The sequence below is a fragment of the Dysidea avara genome, chromosome 11 (assembly GCF_963678975.1).
Source record: "Dysidea avara chromosome 11, odDysAvar1.4, whole genome shotgun sequence".
NCBI classification, from domain to species: Eukaryota; Metazoa; Porifera; class Demospongiae; order Dictyoceratida; family Dysideidae; genus Dysidea; species Dysidea avara.
In genome coordinates, this window is record NC_089282.1 from 5,868,513 (window position 1) to 5,884,413 (window position 15,901).

Genomic DNA, 15,901 nt, shown 5'->3' on the forward strand with positions numbered 1-15,901 from the left:
TCATTGTGTTTTGACAAGTGGAAACCTTTTATGTTCAGGTGTAACCCAACACTTATATTGGTAATAATTTTGTAGCTAATATAGTAAGATTTGGCTATCAGTGTATTTCCATATTGGTGCACCTCTAGTTTTAGTTACTAACTAAGTAGAAAAACAGAAAAGAAAAGGGAATTATAAATTGGAGAGGGATCAAAGAAAAATGAGTTATATGGATGTAATGTCCACTAGTGTATCTGCAGGTATAGGCAACCTTCCTTGTTTCACCACTTTTTAGCTATTCCCTTGTTTCACTACTTTTTTTCTTTGATCCCTATTCCAACTTAAAATCCCTAATGTTTCCTTCTACTTGTTTGTTTACTTTTTTTAATAACATGATTATGTCAAGTGAACCAGTGCATACCACATTAAAAGAAAGAATGGCACCAGGAATGCCATGAAAGTAATTTTGTGTCATAATGTGCACCCCAACAATCAATTATGTAACGGAAAGGAAGGTGGCCATTACGCTTTGTTTTCAGCTATGCTTCCTCCATTATACATTGTTACTAATGATGAACAGTACTGAAGCATCTCTGCAGTCAATCCAGTTGCTACAGAAAATATGGACGATTATATAACCAACTCAGCCACAGGAAGCAATCACAAATTGACACCTAGCATTGTCAGCAAAAAGAACTGGAACACAAAGGAGGACAAAGGCAAGTTCATGAATGTACTGTGGTTGGTGAAAAGACACACCTCAGGACAAAGTGATGTCGAACAGTAAAAAAAAAAATCAAGCCCGTAGTTGAGTTATGCTTGGCTGGAGGCATCAGTTATAGTCAGTCAGTGTAAAATTCTGTTAATTTATAGAAAATTTTCAAAATTCCATAGAAACTTTTTGGAAGGGTTTGGAGTTGGTCTGAAGACATTTTTGGGCTTGGCTGTGCTTAACCAATACTGCCAAACTGTCATAAAGGGAAATTGAGGATGGCTGTAGGGTGATATTTTATTGGAAAAGCCCAGTTCTTCATGATCGCTAATATATAAGTATCTAACTTTTCCTTTGTGGTTTAGCTTGTATTTTATTATTTTCATTTATTTCTTCATTGTAACTGCACCCTCCCTCCATTCTTGTGCGTATAAGTGTAAAAATTAAAAAATATAAATACTAGTACACTTACTTTGATTTGTTTTATTGTGTCTCCTCTTTTAGTTTCGATTTGCCACATGGCTGGATTGGTTACTAATGGCTATTGGGTCTATTGCTGCCATTGCACATGGATCTACCTATACTCTTCTGGTGGTGATCTTTGGAGAAAACACTGACTCCTTCTCAAATGAATTTATTACTCGTGAGCTTGCTCGAAATGTTAATGTTTCAGTGAACAATGTCAACTGTACTGCACTAAATTTAATATGTGAAGTGCCAGAGCAAAACTGTCGATTTTTTGTTGAAGGTTCTTTGTGCACGACACAAGATGAACTGATTGATGATGTTAATATATTAGTTGCCTACTACTGTGCACTGGCAGTAGTGGGATTTTTTGGTGGATGGTTGCATGTGACATTGTTTCAACATGCCTGTGAACGACAGATTTTGGTTATCCGTAAGAGATTCTTCCATTCCATTTTGAGTCAGGAGATTGGATGGTTTGATGTGAACAGTGTTGGAAATATTAACTCCCGATTAAATGAGTGAGTCTCTTTATCTGTTAGTTACTCTGAAATATACTTGTGTGTTAGGGGTATATACTACGTACATATGGTAAATACAATGTCGTCTCGTGCAAGTGTGTGAGCGATTAAAAAACTGGCTAATTAAAGGGTGTGGTACTCATTTCGTTCATGGGTATTTTTCCCATTTTGTTTGAGATGAATACTTGCAAGTGAAACGGGTGCCACACCCTTTAATTAGCAAGTTTTTAATTGCTTGCACTCTCGCGAGACAATGCATTTGTAGTTGTATAGGAAAATCCCTACTTTTCTATGTTATACAACTTGTTGGATGCCAATGTAGTGATTTTTCATACCATCATTCATATACAGTGGTCCATCCATTATCCAGCTGTTGATTATCCGAACTCTGGACGTGACTGTTCTATTAGAGTATTCTGTCTAAAGTGTGTGTTCTTGTAGAGTATTTAAATATATGGGGCTTCATTTATCCATTATCCGAACACACCTAGGACCCAATGCATTTGGATAATGGAGGGACCATTGTATCTTGTTTCACTACTCTTTATCACTTGGATCTCTATTATTTTACGTTTTTGTTATAGTGTATTGTTATAATATTATTAGAATATTTACAATAGGATACTGCTTTATTAGAGTATCTTGATCTCTCTGCTGATCTTGACCTCTGGTAGAAGGTATACATCACTAAGCAAGTGTGGTAGTCATGTCTTGTTTTCTGGATCAAAACCGATTGTTAGAAGTGCAGCTAGATATCTGGTTTAGTGGCATGGTAGCCATGCCCTGTTTCTATAATGAACCAGTCATTTAATGTGCAGCCATCTTCTATTTCATGCAATAGCATAGGCACTTCAAAGGATATCATTACATACATACAAATTAAATGTATATTTTCTGTAGTGATATTAACAAGGTCCATGATGGAATTGGGGACAGGTTATCAACTTTCATACAATGGACGACTGGATCTGTTAGTGGCGTTATTGCTGGATTTGTTTATGACTGGAGGCTGACACTAGTTATGTTGGGAGCAACTCCTTTCATGATGACATCAGTTGCGTTTCTTAATTGGGTGAGTGTAGAGAGTAAACGATTAATGGGATGTGTTGTCAAGTTTCTTGTACTGTAGTAGAATCTGTCATGCTCAAATCCTTTAACAATTTGATGTTATGAGGGTGTGGCAGCCATTTCGCTAGTGAGTAGCGAAATGGCTGCCACGTATCCAAACACTTTTGCCATTCCTGAGACTCATTGGGTTCAGATAACTGAGGGCTCATGGAGACATTTATTGTCTCACTTCCAGCCAATAGCCACCATTTGTACTGCCCAAGCAGCAGATTCTGCTTCCTTAACTCTGATTAACTACTGACACAATGACTGGCCAGAAAATGGAACCTTCTTAAAATCTCCAGGCTAAACTGATGATTCATGCAATAGTAGTTTCTATTGTAAACGTATTGCGAATTAACAGTGTAGAAAGTGAAGACATTAACTTGTCAATGTGAGGATGTTAAAGAGCAGCAGCAAGTTCTTCAAGAAGCAGCCTAGATGAAATGCTACATGTCTACATTATAATGTGAATGCGGATTGTAAAAGTTCATCCGATCATCCCTCGTATGGGCTGGGAGTGGTTTTGCTAAGTGATGTTAAAGTGAAGAAAGAAGCACTAGCCATAACATGGTCGTGTGAAAATTCTCAAGCTCTGTTCTGCAGGATCTAACTTAGGACATTCTTACAAGGCTAATTCTTGGATTATGAATCATTTCTGACTTGAGTTCTCCATAATTACAATGTTCCATCTGGTTGCAATGTACTGTTCCATAGCCTCTCCAGTTATTTGGCTTCGGTTAAACTTTAAGATAACATTTCTGCAAACTTTGTAAAATTGTCAAATTTTTAGATCGTTTTTTGAATAATACAAAAACATAACATGGACGCAGCAATTAGCTGTTTTGTTTCGAAAGTTCACTGAAGGCCTCTGGCCAACTAAACTCTCAAAGTGGCATTTCCAATGAGGCCAGTTCTTGAAATCAAAGGATCAGGTGGTTTCAAACCATTGAGTTGCAACCATGTACTTTTGTTATTATTAGAAATGGTCATTCATAGAATCACATGTATCCTACTGCTTAATATACATTATACAAGAGATGCATGCATGTGAACCTCCCTTAACAATCTGTGCAGTAGGAAGCTTTAAATTCAGTTTATGTGTTATGTAGATGTTGGCCAAGTTCAGCAGTGAGGGACTGAAGGAGTACGCCAGTGCTGGAGCTGTGGCTGAAGAGGTGTTCTCTTCTATCAGAACTGTGATATCATTTGGTGGACAACAGAAAGAGATTGATCGGTATGTCACTTGGCAGTAGTAGTCTAGGATATTTAGATGGGAAATGGGGGGGGTTATTTGCTATTTGTTTAGCAGGGCTTTTTTGTTGAAGTGCAATTACAATGAGTTTACAGAAACTACAGGTACATGAGTGCTACTTTTTATTTAAATATTTCTAAACAGTCGATTTCATCATCCAGTCTATTACAATTCTTGGCTGTTTGACTGCTGTATTAGGGTGACTGTTCTATTAGAGTATTTTAATGCAGTGGGAGATGAAAAGTAAAGTGTTGCTATGCATAACTACAGTGGATGTTATTTAAATGCAATTACATGCATGCTACTGAAATACGGTGTCATACAGTTTTTAGCTGTGATATATTGTCAATACAGTAATAACAAAGTACTACCGAGCTAACATTTAAAAGTTAAACCCCTCAGAAACTCATCAAGATCTGCCACTGCTGGGACACACACTGGTGGACATATATACATACACACATACATACATGTTTTTATAGTTATTAATTTAGTTATTAATTTAGTTATTACCCATAGGTATAATACTTGCTTGAAACATGCCAAGAAAGTTGGAGTGAAGAAAGGTGTTTCAACTGGACTGGGAGTAGCTGTGTCTTCATTCTTCATCTTTTTCACCTATGCTATAGGATTTTGGTGAGTTTCAATATCACATGTTATTCATCTGTACAAGAAATATGATCCATATTTCAACAGGTTTGGTGCTTACCTCATTCAGTACCATGATGCTACTACTGGAGATGTGCTGACTGTAAGATCATGTATCAGTGTATATACCAATACTGCAAAGTCCTCAGTACAAGGGGTCAATTTTTATAAGAATTTGTTTGCTAGCATGTAAAATGTGTGTAAAGGTACCTTTTTTGTAAATTCAGTCATTTATGTTTCAATCATGTATAGGTATTTCTAGCACTTCTATTTGGAGCTTGGACACTAGGTCAGGCTGCCCCTAATTTGCAGAATGTCTCAGTTGCTTTGGGTGCTGCAGGATACTTATATGACACCATTGACAGGGTGAGTCAGTATCATGCAAATATTACAAAATGGCTCATGCATAATGCATATAAGATATAGACTCATATTTTGCAATACTTTAAGTTGTTCCATTGGACTGTAGGTCTAGAGGCTGTGCTGCCAGGGTTCAGCTTTAGTTACAAGTTTTTTTTTCTTTTAAATCTATGTTTTTATCTAAATGTTTTGGTTAGTTGGTGTCAACAGCCCCGTAGAGCTGAGCGATAGTACAACTATCACTATTCACGATTGATAGTAACTTTTATATCACGATAATGACAGTATCATGATATTACTAGCAGTTATCAAAAAGACACTCAACCTCACTATGTACGACACATGAATAATCAAATTACACACCAAGTATCTGCTTTTCTAACACTCCATTGGTAAAAATTGTTATGTATTACAGTTGTAATCTTTGTTGTGCATGCTCTACTGGACTTTCACAGTTACCTTAACTTCAACAATATCATGTTTACTTCTTTTTTGACTAAGCGCAGATATGCATAATTTATCACAATAGTATGATTGCATACTATCATAATCACGATTGTTACTATCACGATAATTGATAGATCACAACTATTGCTTGACTTTACAGCCCGGGTGCCTTTTATTTAACACTTTCCTACCACTATAGTGACCTGCAAGAGTTTTGTTACAATATACATAATGTGTATTTGTAACACATAAAATTATCTGTGTTTCTGTAGGAGCCATTGATAGATTCACAGTCAACGGAAGGTCTCAAGCCGGAGAAATTTAGCAGTGACGTTGAATTTGAAAGCATTCGCTTTACCTACCCAGCCAGACCGGATGTTCAAGTGAGCAAACCTTACTGGTGGTATCAGCTTGGGTGATTCCACTGCGTCTTACTGTCCACAGGTGTTGAAAGATCTCAATTTGAGTATCAGTCCTGGACAAACTCTGGCACTAGTTGGACCAAGTGGTTGTGGGAAGAGTACCATCACTCAGTTACTGCAGCGATTCTATGATCCCGACCAAGGAAAAGTGTGTGGCTACTTAATGTTGTAGATACCTTTGTTACTTTGTTAATCTCTCTTTGGCCATCTATTTCATTTGTCTTCCTTACCTTTGACAATGTGTGACCCTATCCTTGTAAGGTGGTGTGAATTGTTTACCTTTCTATAGGTAACTGTTGGTGGATATGACATTAAGGAACTGAACTTACGTTGGTTACGTTCCAACATTGGAGTAGTTAGTCAGGAGCCAGTGCTGTTTGCTACTACAATAGCAGAGAACATTCGTTATGGTAGAGATGATGTTACAGAAAAAGAAATGATTGCAGCAGCTGAAGCTGCAAATGCTCACTCATTCATCAGTAAACTTCCTGATGGATATAACACTTTAGTAGGAGAGATGGGTACTCAACTATCAGGAGGACAGAAACAACGTATAGCCATTGCTCGTGCCATAGTGAGAGACCCAAAGATATTAATACTGGATGAGGCAACATCAGCACTTGATGCTGAGAGTGAATCCTTAGTACAAGCTGCTCTAGATCAGGTATGTGAACATACTTAGCTGATTTCCTGTACAAGTATAGTATCAATAACTCAAATAGCTATGCCCTTACAATGATAAAGGTACATAGTAGTGAAGTGAAGTTTACTGTACTATCTTTCTTGGTGGGCCACTATCACAGATGAACCAGTAGTTCCTACATGGGACTTACGGTACCCGCTCAAATGCAACGTCGTCTTGCGAGAGTACGAGCGATTAAAAAACTCACTAAGTAAAGGGTGTTGCACCTATTTCGCATACAAGTATTCATCCCATTTCGTTTGGGATGAATACTCATGAGAGAAACAGGTGCCACGCCCTTTGATTAGCAAGTTTTTTAATCACTCACATTCTTGCCATACGAAATTGCATTTGAGCGGTACTGTATGGTGATACTCCAAAATAGTGAAACACTTTGTAGTTCTGTAGAGATGGAGCTTAACTCAATGATTTAAAGCTACATCTAAAGTCGTGTGTGTAAAGAGGTACAAATGTATGTAGCTATTTTATTGATGTAGATCATGCAGGTTGCATATACAGTGGCTTATTGGCCACCTGTATAGAAGGACCACATCTCTGAAAAAGCCAATATTAAATTCCACCGGTGAGAAATTTATACCTAATCCACCTGTCTAGAGAAGTTACCTGCCTATTAAGGCCAAGAAATTTTTGATCTGTAGGTGATCATTGTAGACAAAATGGTCACACAGCTTTTTTTTTACATTTAAAATTGCTTGTATGCATGTGGGTGTGTATCATTCCTCCTCTTAAGTGGTAGCTATATACACCCAGTGTAAGTGTGCAGTATGTATACATATGCACAGCACATAATATTCTACATACCCATAAAGTAGCACTTTCTATTAAAAACACAATCCATCAAAACGATAGTGCAAATTATCATGAAGTTATGAAGGCTTCAACTGTCACAATCACAACTTTGGGTTAGTAGTTAGTTACTCACTGAGTCTGTTACAGTAGTTTGAGTAGTTGAGTTGGTTGTCTTGTTTATGATGGAGGAAAGCAGTGGCTATAGTGAAGGGTCTGGTTCTGGCTTAGAAGAAATCACTTCAGGAACAACTACATCTGGTTTCCAAGGTCCTCCACTTCCGGTATACCTCACCTACTTGTCTTTGGGATTCAAGTGGACTGCTACGATGATCATATCGCTTCTGGCATGTTGGGTTTTTTGCACCATCAAGACTACAAGAAGTTTGCATAAGCCCCATAACATCTTTGTGGCTAGCTTGATGATAACCAGTATGATATCTGCCGTTCTCACTTGCTTGCAGTCTAGTCTCATGATGATTGGCTTTGTCACTGGTTTAGAAGATTTTATCAGCTGCAGTATATTCAAGTTCCTGCTGTTCCCAGCCAATGTGATTTATTTCATGTACGTGGTCATCTCGGTCGACAAGGTGATAGCTATCAAATTCCCTTTCAAGCACAAAAAGATCATGACATCACATGTTATTGGTGGGATAATCATCATCACGTGGCTTTTTGCTATAGCAACATCAGCTCATGTGCTATTTGTCACAGATGGCTTCACCAAAGTAGCTCAATTTGGCACCTGCAATTCTGAGGGAAAGAGCTTTATTGGAAATTTATTGAGTCATGCGCTACCCATCTTTGTGTCATCAGTTATTGCTGTCATCCTGAACACTTACTTAGCCATCAAAGCTTATCAGGTCCACAAGCAGATACAGGAGGAGACCAGGTTATCAGGTGCTACTACCAGTCAGGTTAAAGCGCTGAAGAAAAAGCAAGCTGCCATCAAGAGAAATTGGAAACCGATGATCACATTAATGGTAGTTGTACTGGGAAGCCTAGGAATTGGCCTCTTCTTCCCACTGATATCTGTTTCAGTCAAGATACTTGGAGTCTCTGAAGGGATTTTTACATACCTCATTGGGACAAACATTGGTTATCTGGTGCTCCTTATCAATCCATTTGTGTATGGGCTTTACTTCAAGCAAGTTCGTGAGCCAATGATGAAAACGCTGAAGGGATTGTTGTGCAGGAACAAGTGCAACACAGCAGTCATTGCCCCACAGCCACGAAGAACCGCCTGGATGTGAATGAACTAACTATTTGCACGCACACACATGTGTGTAATATTGAGTATTATATAGTATAGTTGTAGCTATATGGAGTATAGCTGAACTTTTGAGCACGAACCATATTTACTGCAACTTGTACAAAATTATAAATGTACAAAGCATTGGTGAATTGCCATAGCATTAGTTATTTCAGGTTCACTGTTGCACTTACACATGTAGATGACAATTATCAGAGCTTATGATAAGAAATTTCAGTGAGTTCAAACCAGAATTGGCCAGACAGTTGCCTGAACTGACTGGACATGTAGAAGATTTGATATGTCTACTATAGCATAACAGAAGAACCTTACACTAATATGTCACATGCCTTGCTGCTGCTGTAATGTGGTTACAGTACACCAGAGGGTTGACAGTTGTACATTTGTGGTCACTCCCTTGGGTTGTAATCAGAGTTTATGAAATGTCGAGACAAAATCCAGTCAAATTGCATAGATGTCTGACCATAATCTAATTTGTCCGAACACAGTGTCCAATCAAATCACAAGGAGGGAGCCTAAGGGCAGTGATTTGGTTGCTAGGAGATAGTATACATTTTACATTTTCAATATAATATTTAGCATATCTAGTTGTAGTTTACAACAACAGCCAATGTACAGCTGTACTTTTAGACTATACTGTTTGCTAGAACTGTTTGTTGTAAACAACCACAATTCAATTTAATCTCAATACATTTAGCAGAGTCGTTATTCCATGTGGCAGTAACTGACAATGCACACAAATATAATAGCAGTTGCTACAATATTTCTATGGTCTTGACACAGTCCGCTACACTAATAGGAGGCATTTTATGCAACGCTACCTCAACCAGCATTCTCACTAATTTGCAGGCACCAACAAGCATCAGACATTTCAGTGTACATTTTGCACCTGGTATATCACAAGAATTTATTTCACCTTAGCAGGTATACTCAGCAGACAAATGATCAAGTATTCTTAGAGGATGATACTGATGTTGGAAGGCAACTAAGATAATGCTCTGAATACTAGCTCAATGATTCTATTGTGCTTTATTATTAATGATTTTATCAGCATAATCAGTCTAGTATGTTAGTTTATTTTGCTATATCATTTTCTGTTTTGCCACAGCTTTGACTATATCATTTGATAACTCATCCCCAGAATGACCAAAATATTGGTGATCATCTCACATGCTACAGTTGTATTGTGACTGTCGCTATTTGCCTGCTCGCGCAAAGTGTGTTCTATAGCACAACTTGAGGTAAAATATAGTACACTTTGAAACATTATGGAGAATTGAGCACACCTTTTTTCTTTGAACTTAGATCAGCTATTTAAAAATTGAAAATATGAAAGGAAGTAGGGATCGATATAATACACATGCTATAAAAAGTAAGGAAACAAGCTCAAAAATGTTATAGCTGAAATGAGAATGATCCACGTAACAAAAAGTAAGGAAACAAGATTAAATGCCTACTTTTGGCTAATTTGATATAGCTAGTCTCATTTCAAGATGTTATCCAAAAGTAGGCATTAAAAGGTGTCTTATTTTAGCAAGTAGCCATCTAATCTTGTTGGACTTGTTTCCTTACTTTTCATTCTCATGTCAGCTATAACATTTTTGAGCTTGTTTCCTTATTTTTATAGCATGTGCATTGAATTGATCCCTACTTCCTTTTAAATTTCAAAATTTTTAAATAGCTTGTTTGTTCACTTTTTATGTCTAGCTTGCTAGCTATATTACACGATCACATTTCATAAGAATTTCAACACTAGAGCAGGCAGGCACGCAGGCAGGCAGGCAGGCAGGCAGGCAGGCAGGCAGGCAGGCAGGCAGGCAGGCAGGCAGGCAGGCAGGCAGGCAGGCAGGCAGGCAGGCAGGCAGGCAGGCAGGCAGGCAGGCAGGCAGGCAGGCAGGCAGGCAGGCAGGCAGGCAGGCAGGCAGGCAGGCAGGCAGGCAGGCAGGCAGGCAGGCAGGCAGGCAGGCAGGCAGGCAGGCAGGCAGGCAGGCAGGCAGGCAGGCAGGCAGGCAGGCAGGCAGGCAGGCAGGCAGGCAGGCAGGCAGGCAGGCAGGCAGGCAGATGAAGTGCAGGTGAATTTAGAATTTTTTAAAATTCTCTGTACATCAAAACATATGAAGTTTCACTAAGGTACAACATCATTACAGCTGTACTAATGGTTTTTTTCTGGAAAACTTTCAGGAAAAATATGAAGCCATATGATTTCTTACCGATCCGTACCTTAATCAAACGGCATGGTTGTACTGTTTAAGTAGGGATCCTGGTGAAATTTTTGCACGCCACCCAAAATTCCGCCTTTAAAAAGCATCCTAGAGATATCTTACGAGACGAAAATCACCTTTACGGAATACTACTATTCCATATAATACATAAAACAGCATTAAATACAACAAAACACTTACAGGTGGCCAGATATAGAATTTAAAAAATTGCCAAAACTTGAATTTTAGACTGACTGCCTGACTGACTGACCACAGTCGCAAGCCTAGAGGCCAAACGAAGCAGTGCACAGCCACCATTTTATGCCACAATAACAAACTCACCAGTGGGATGTGCCTTTTGGGGTTCCGACGAGTGTGTGCCGTCTGCTCCTTGTCTTTCCTTTTATCTTCAATCAGGCTGCTTGTCTTCTTCTTCATCCAACGAAACCATATCGAGGCGTTAATTTTCCGTATCAACACTTTCTCTAAGCAGCATAATAGACGCCACAAGATTATTTAAGGTGCAGCTTAGACTACGTGCTACTGTACGGAGGTACCAATACTAGATAGCTTTCACGATAGGTCATAAAATCACACCCATTCTTTATTATACCAAGAGTAGATAATGGAGAGGAGAGTGTCTAACTGCGCTATAGTCTAGTGAATATGAGCCCGTAAAGTGACTCGTATATTTCATGATATTTACACTCACTAACCAAGTGTCGACTATGCACTAATCAACGCCTGCAGAGAGTCTCAGAAACAGCCGCATGTTAGACTAAACTATTCGATTGTGGCAGTCAATCTTATCGCAAGATGGCGACTCAGGAAACACCTTCGAGAAACAGAAAGAGACGGAGGTTTTTATTTGATGATATTGAAAGTGACGTTCTTTCTGACGGCGATGATAACATTTTAGCCGGAGTTCCCCAAGAAAAGTTGTTTTCTTTCGACGTCGGGACTACAACCACTGAACCGGATGGACACAGAAGTGAGACTGAGCTAGTGAATGCTACTGCCACAGACAGTGAGGTTCTTCGTGATGTTGCTGGCGAAGGAACCGATTTTTTCAGTGAGGATGAAGCACACACAAACCCTGTAGTGAGCTGTGAGGAACATTTCTGTTCGGTGAGTGGTGATAGTGAAAGTAGTCCGGACCTAACATTCATTCAGCAAGAGAGCATCCCTCAATCAATGGTCAATGATATAGGGGATGCTTTTCCTGATTTGATTTTTGCAATGGCAACCGGAGGTGAGCAATCACTCCTACAAATAAGCCAGCGACAATTGCATAGTCATCCTCCATTTGGCATGATTTCTCGTGTGCAAGTGACTGTGCAGTACAACTTCTATGCTGCTTATGTCATGATGAGGAAGTGGGAGTCTGGCATTCTCGTCAGTAGTGAAGATTTAATCACTGTGTGCTTAAAATTTTCAGCCAAATCAGAGTTTAAATTCTGTCCAGGAATAAACCCTGAGCAGTATGAAACAGAATACTATGCAGCCATCCAGTTTCATATTAGAAGTGTCCACAAGATGGAATTTCCTTTTGCCAGGGTTGACTCAGTGAACTGCTTGCTCTGGTTTAAATTGGCTCTCAATGCAAGAGCTAGTGAGAAGGACTCTGTGAGAAGGACTCTGCAGAAGTCAGATGTAAATACTGCAAGCGCTTAGTGTTGGACTTGGAGTGTCAGAAAAGAAGGACAATCTCTGAAAGTCCCTCAAGAAAAGTGAAACAACAAAGTGCGTCATCTAAAGCTAGGCTATCTTACATGTCCCCAGCCAGCCAGTTGAAAAGGCGACAAAATGCTCAGTACACACGAAATTTATCTGCTCACAAATTGGCCAAGTATAAAGAAAGTGAGGTAACATTAAACGAAGAACAGCACGCAGAGATGTGTATTATTGTTGAGAAAGCTGGAAATGATGATTTAGAGAAGTTAATTAAGGAAGGAAATGAGCATGGCATTGGAGAGTTGATGAAGGAGATTTGGTTTACGGACAAGAAACGTCAAACTCAACAGTTTGCTAACGATCAGGCTGCCAATGGTAAGGTCTGTTGATTCTTATTTAACATTTTCAATATTTTCTTGTAGCAACTGGTAGCAGAGGAAATCGATGGAGTTTAGTCACAATTCGAATGGGTAAGTAGATCATATGTTTTCCCTTTAAATTCGAAACATGTTACTTTGCAGCTTTAGCTGTGTACCTGAGAAGCCCAGCTGTATATGAAGCACTGAAAGTTTTAAAATTCTCCAGCTACCCTGTCAGTCAACATTGAAAGCATACACAGGAACATTCATGCATGACCCTGGTTCAAGAAGTGACTGTATCATGAATCAGGTGACCCATTACGTGGCTTTCAAAGAGCATTGTGTCAAGTGTGGAAAACAAGAACCGAAAGCCAACGGAGTCTTAATTTTTGACGAAGTGAAGGTTGCGTGCCAATTGTTATGGAATTCCCGAAGTAATGCATTGATGGGACTTGCGATGACATCAAAAGATCAGACATCACTGAATGATATTTACAAACTACTGAAGGATTCAGATGATTCAAAGCAAACGTCATATGTCTTGCAATTTCTTTGGTGGGACTTGACCAGTGAGTACGACATTGTTGGGCCATACTTCACTTCATCATCAACAGTTGATGCAAAATTTGTGATGTCTTGTGTTTTCGAAACTATCAGATTGTTTCAATTTCACAAGCTTAAAACCAGTTTGGTGGTTTGTGATGGTGCTTCCAGCAACATTTCAGCTATCAAGGCATGCCATGGCTTTCATGGGGCTTATTCGATTAATGAAGAACTGAATGATAAGTACATGGTTGAACCATGGATGATCAACCCATTCAATCCCCCACAGAAGCTATTTTGGCTCATTTGTCCATCACACCAGGTATGTACAGTAGTATTGGGCTTGATGTATTCATTTTTCATTGTAGTTGAAAAATATGATCAACGCATTGTTTTCATCAAAAGAAGGTGGTACAAAAGAATTTAGACGAGGTGATGGGGTCTCATTTGGATGGCAAACAATCACTGACCTGTACAAGCAAGAGCTAGCTAGGGTAGACCAGGGGTGTACCAGAATGGTGCCAAGGTTGAAAGAGGCACATTGTCTACGCGATGCTTGGACAAAGCTGAATGTTCATCCTGCCAAGATCATGCAGGTTTGTCTGTGGCATGTTAATGAATATATTATAAATCATTCCACTGGGATTTAACTTTCCCAAGTGAAATACAGTATCAATAATTAATTATATTATTTGCTTACCTTATGTACTATAGCAAGAGCAAGTTTTAACGGAACTATATGCTTACATCCATCAAACCCCCCCCCCCCCCCCGAAGATGCTGCTACAACATCTGAAACTTTAGCTTATTTGGAGGCCTGTAGTAAGCTGTTTGAACAAGGCTTTTTGAGTCATGACCGTATCTGCAACATGGATTCTAAAGTTTTGAAGAACATACAACAAGGATACTCTTATTTTTCAAGCTGGCTCACTTCTATTTTAGAAAAGGGTAAGTGCTAGCTAGCTATATTGTGTCATTTTGAGTTTTACTATGATTTTACAGATCCCAGTTTCCAGCACACCAATGTGACTCAAAAATTGTTTTTATCCTGGCAAAGTGCGCAAGGTCTTTTCTGAAAAACTGAATTATAAAATTGTTTCTGTAGCTTGGGATCTACTGTGTATAGATGTGTACAGCTTTAAGGCCTTCTGTGAATGGTTTTTATCTGTGTACCCTACATACTTTGTGTCGCCTCTCCGAATATCTGGCTCTGCAGTGGAGAGCCTATTCAGCCAGTATAAACATATTGCCGGAGGAAAACTGGATTCTGTGAATTACACCACTGCAAGAGGCGCCCATGTGATGAAGCAGATAGTTTCTAAACATCACAGCGGTGCAGGTTATCGTGATCAGACTGTTTCTGTTGCTGAATTAGGACTTGAAAAGAAAGTGTACAACAAAACAAATAGCAGCAAAAAAAACTTGATTATTTATGTGGACTGTATTTTTAAATGTGTGTGTGTGTGAATTCATGTAGTTAGCTTAGTTTCTAATTTTGTGTGATGAACTAATAATGTTGTACGCAGATTAACATCAACTGTAGAAGCCAATCCCTTTTTAGCTGCTAGTTGTTGCTTTGTTGATGAAATGAATTCTTGAATTCTTGTATTGCATAGTTTTCTGACCAAAACGTCAAAAACACTGATTACTGCTTTTTCAGAAATTGTGTTGTAATTTGGTAGTCGCTGTGCCAATGCAGTTTTAAACATCTCTTGAATATCTGAGCATGTTTCAAGCTTCTTGTGAGCAACCTATAGAGAAAAAATACATAACATACAGTGACTATGTAAAATAACACAGCACATGCATACTTTAATCAATTCAGAGCCGTTTTCCTCAAGCCCATTAGAATTCACTACCGTCTTTACAGTATTGTCGACTGTCTTTAAGAATGGGATAAAGCTGGCATGAGGAAAATACATGTAGCCCTGATCTCGGTATTTCAAATATTCTGGAATTATTGATTTATCATCTGTCTTTATGGCTTGTAAGATAACTATTTCTTGAGATATATGATCCCTCTGCTTGTCAGAACAGCTTCTGATTTGTTTATAATGCAACTTTAGCATGTCACAAATCGCAGCTCCACCAAAGCGATAATAAACGTCATCGCCATCTGTATATTCACTGACTGCTACAGATCCATTAGGAGTAGTTAGAGATTCTTGGAAGTTCAAAACACAATCTAATAACACTCTGTAAATAGTTGCTGTTATCGTCATCATCACAGGGTTGCTCTCTGGGACTGCTGCACCATTAGCTGAACAAAAATACAACCAAGCGTCCCTGGTACTGCTGATATCACATCCAGGTAACTCCTTTAAATTGAGCACTGCTATATTATGGTCATCACTCAGGAGAAAGGTACTGCATTGATTATGCCAACATATTTGAAAATTCAGCATTGGGTCTGCCATCTTTTTGCAATCAATGTACAATTGAGCAA

General features: G+C 38.9%; 2 protein-coding genes across 2 annotated transcripts in view; both read left to right on the forward strand.

Annotated features, from left to right (window-relative positions):
• Nucleotides 1–15,901, forward strand: part of LOC136239335 (ATP-dependent translocase ABCB1-like) — a 33,611-nt gene that overhangs the window by 1,881 nt on the left and 15,829 nt on the right. Inside the window, exons 3-11 of the mRNA XM_066030068.1 lie at nt 1,196–1,677; nt 2,578–2,749; nt 3,897–4,021; nt 4,559–4,675; nt 4,736–4,790; nt 4,940–5,053; nt 5,767–5,877; nt 5,939–6,064; nt 6,206–6,580. Coding sequence (XP_065886140.1) covers nt 1,196–1,677; nt 2,578–2,749; nt 3,897–4,021; nt 4,559–4,675; nt 4,736–4,790; nt 4,940–5,053; nt 5,767–5,877; nt 5,939–6,064; nt 6,206–6,580 — 1,677 coding nt within the window. The remainder of the gene's footprint in view (nt 1–1,195; nt 1,678–2,577; nt 2,750–3,896; nt 4,022–4,558; nt 4,676–4,735; nt 4,791–4,939; nt 5,054–5,766; nt 5,878–5,938; nt 6,065–6,205; nt 6,581–15,901) is intronic.
• Nucleotides 12,596–14,259, forward strand: LOC136239156 (uncharacterized). Its single transcript, XM_066029892.1, has 4 exons — nt 12,596–13,023; nt 13,075–13,777; nt 13,824–14,051; nt 14,170–14,259. The coding sequence occupies exons 2-4, from the start codon at nt 13,181–13,183 to the stop codon at nt 14,257–14,259; spliced, it is 915 nt and encodes a 304-aa protein (XP_065885964.1). The 5' UTR covers nt 12,596–13,023; nt 13,075–13,180.

What these genes read in the sequence shown, in the direction of transcription:
- LOC136239156 (XM_066029892.1), top strand. Translation starts at nt 13,181, where the DNA reads ATGCATGACCCTGGTTCAAGAAGTGACTGTATCATGAATCAGGTGACC. An exon ending in TCATTTGTCCATCACACCAG is followed by an intron (nt 13,778 to 13,823) that starts GTATGTACAGTA and finishes TTTTCATTGTAG; the next exon opens with TTGAAAAATATGATCAACGC. An exon ending in ATCCTGCCAAGATCATGCAG is followed by an intron (nt 14,052 to 14,169) that starts GTTTGTCTGTGG and finishes TATGTACTATAG; the next exon opens with CAAGAGCAAGTTTTAACGGA.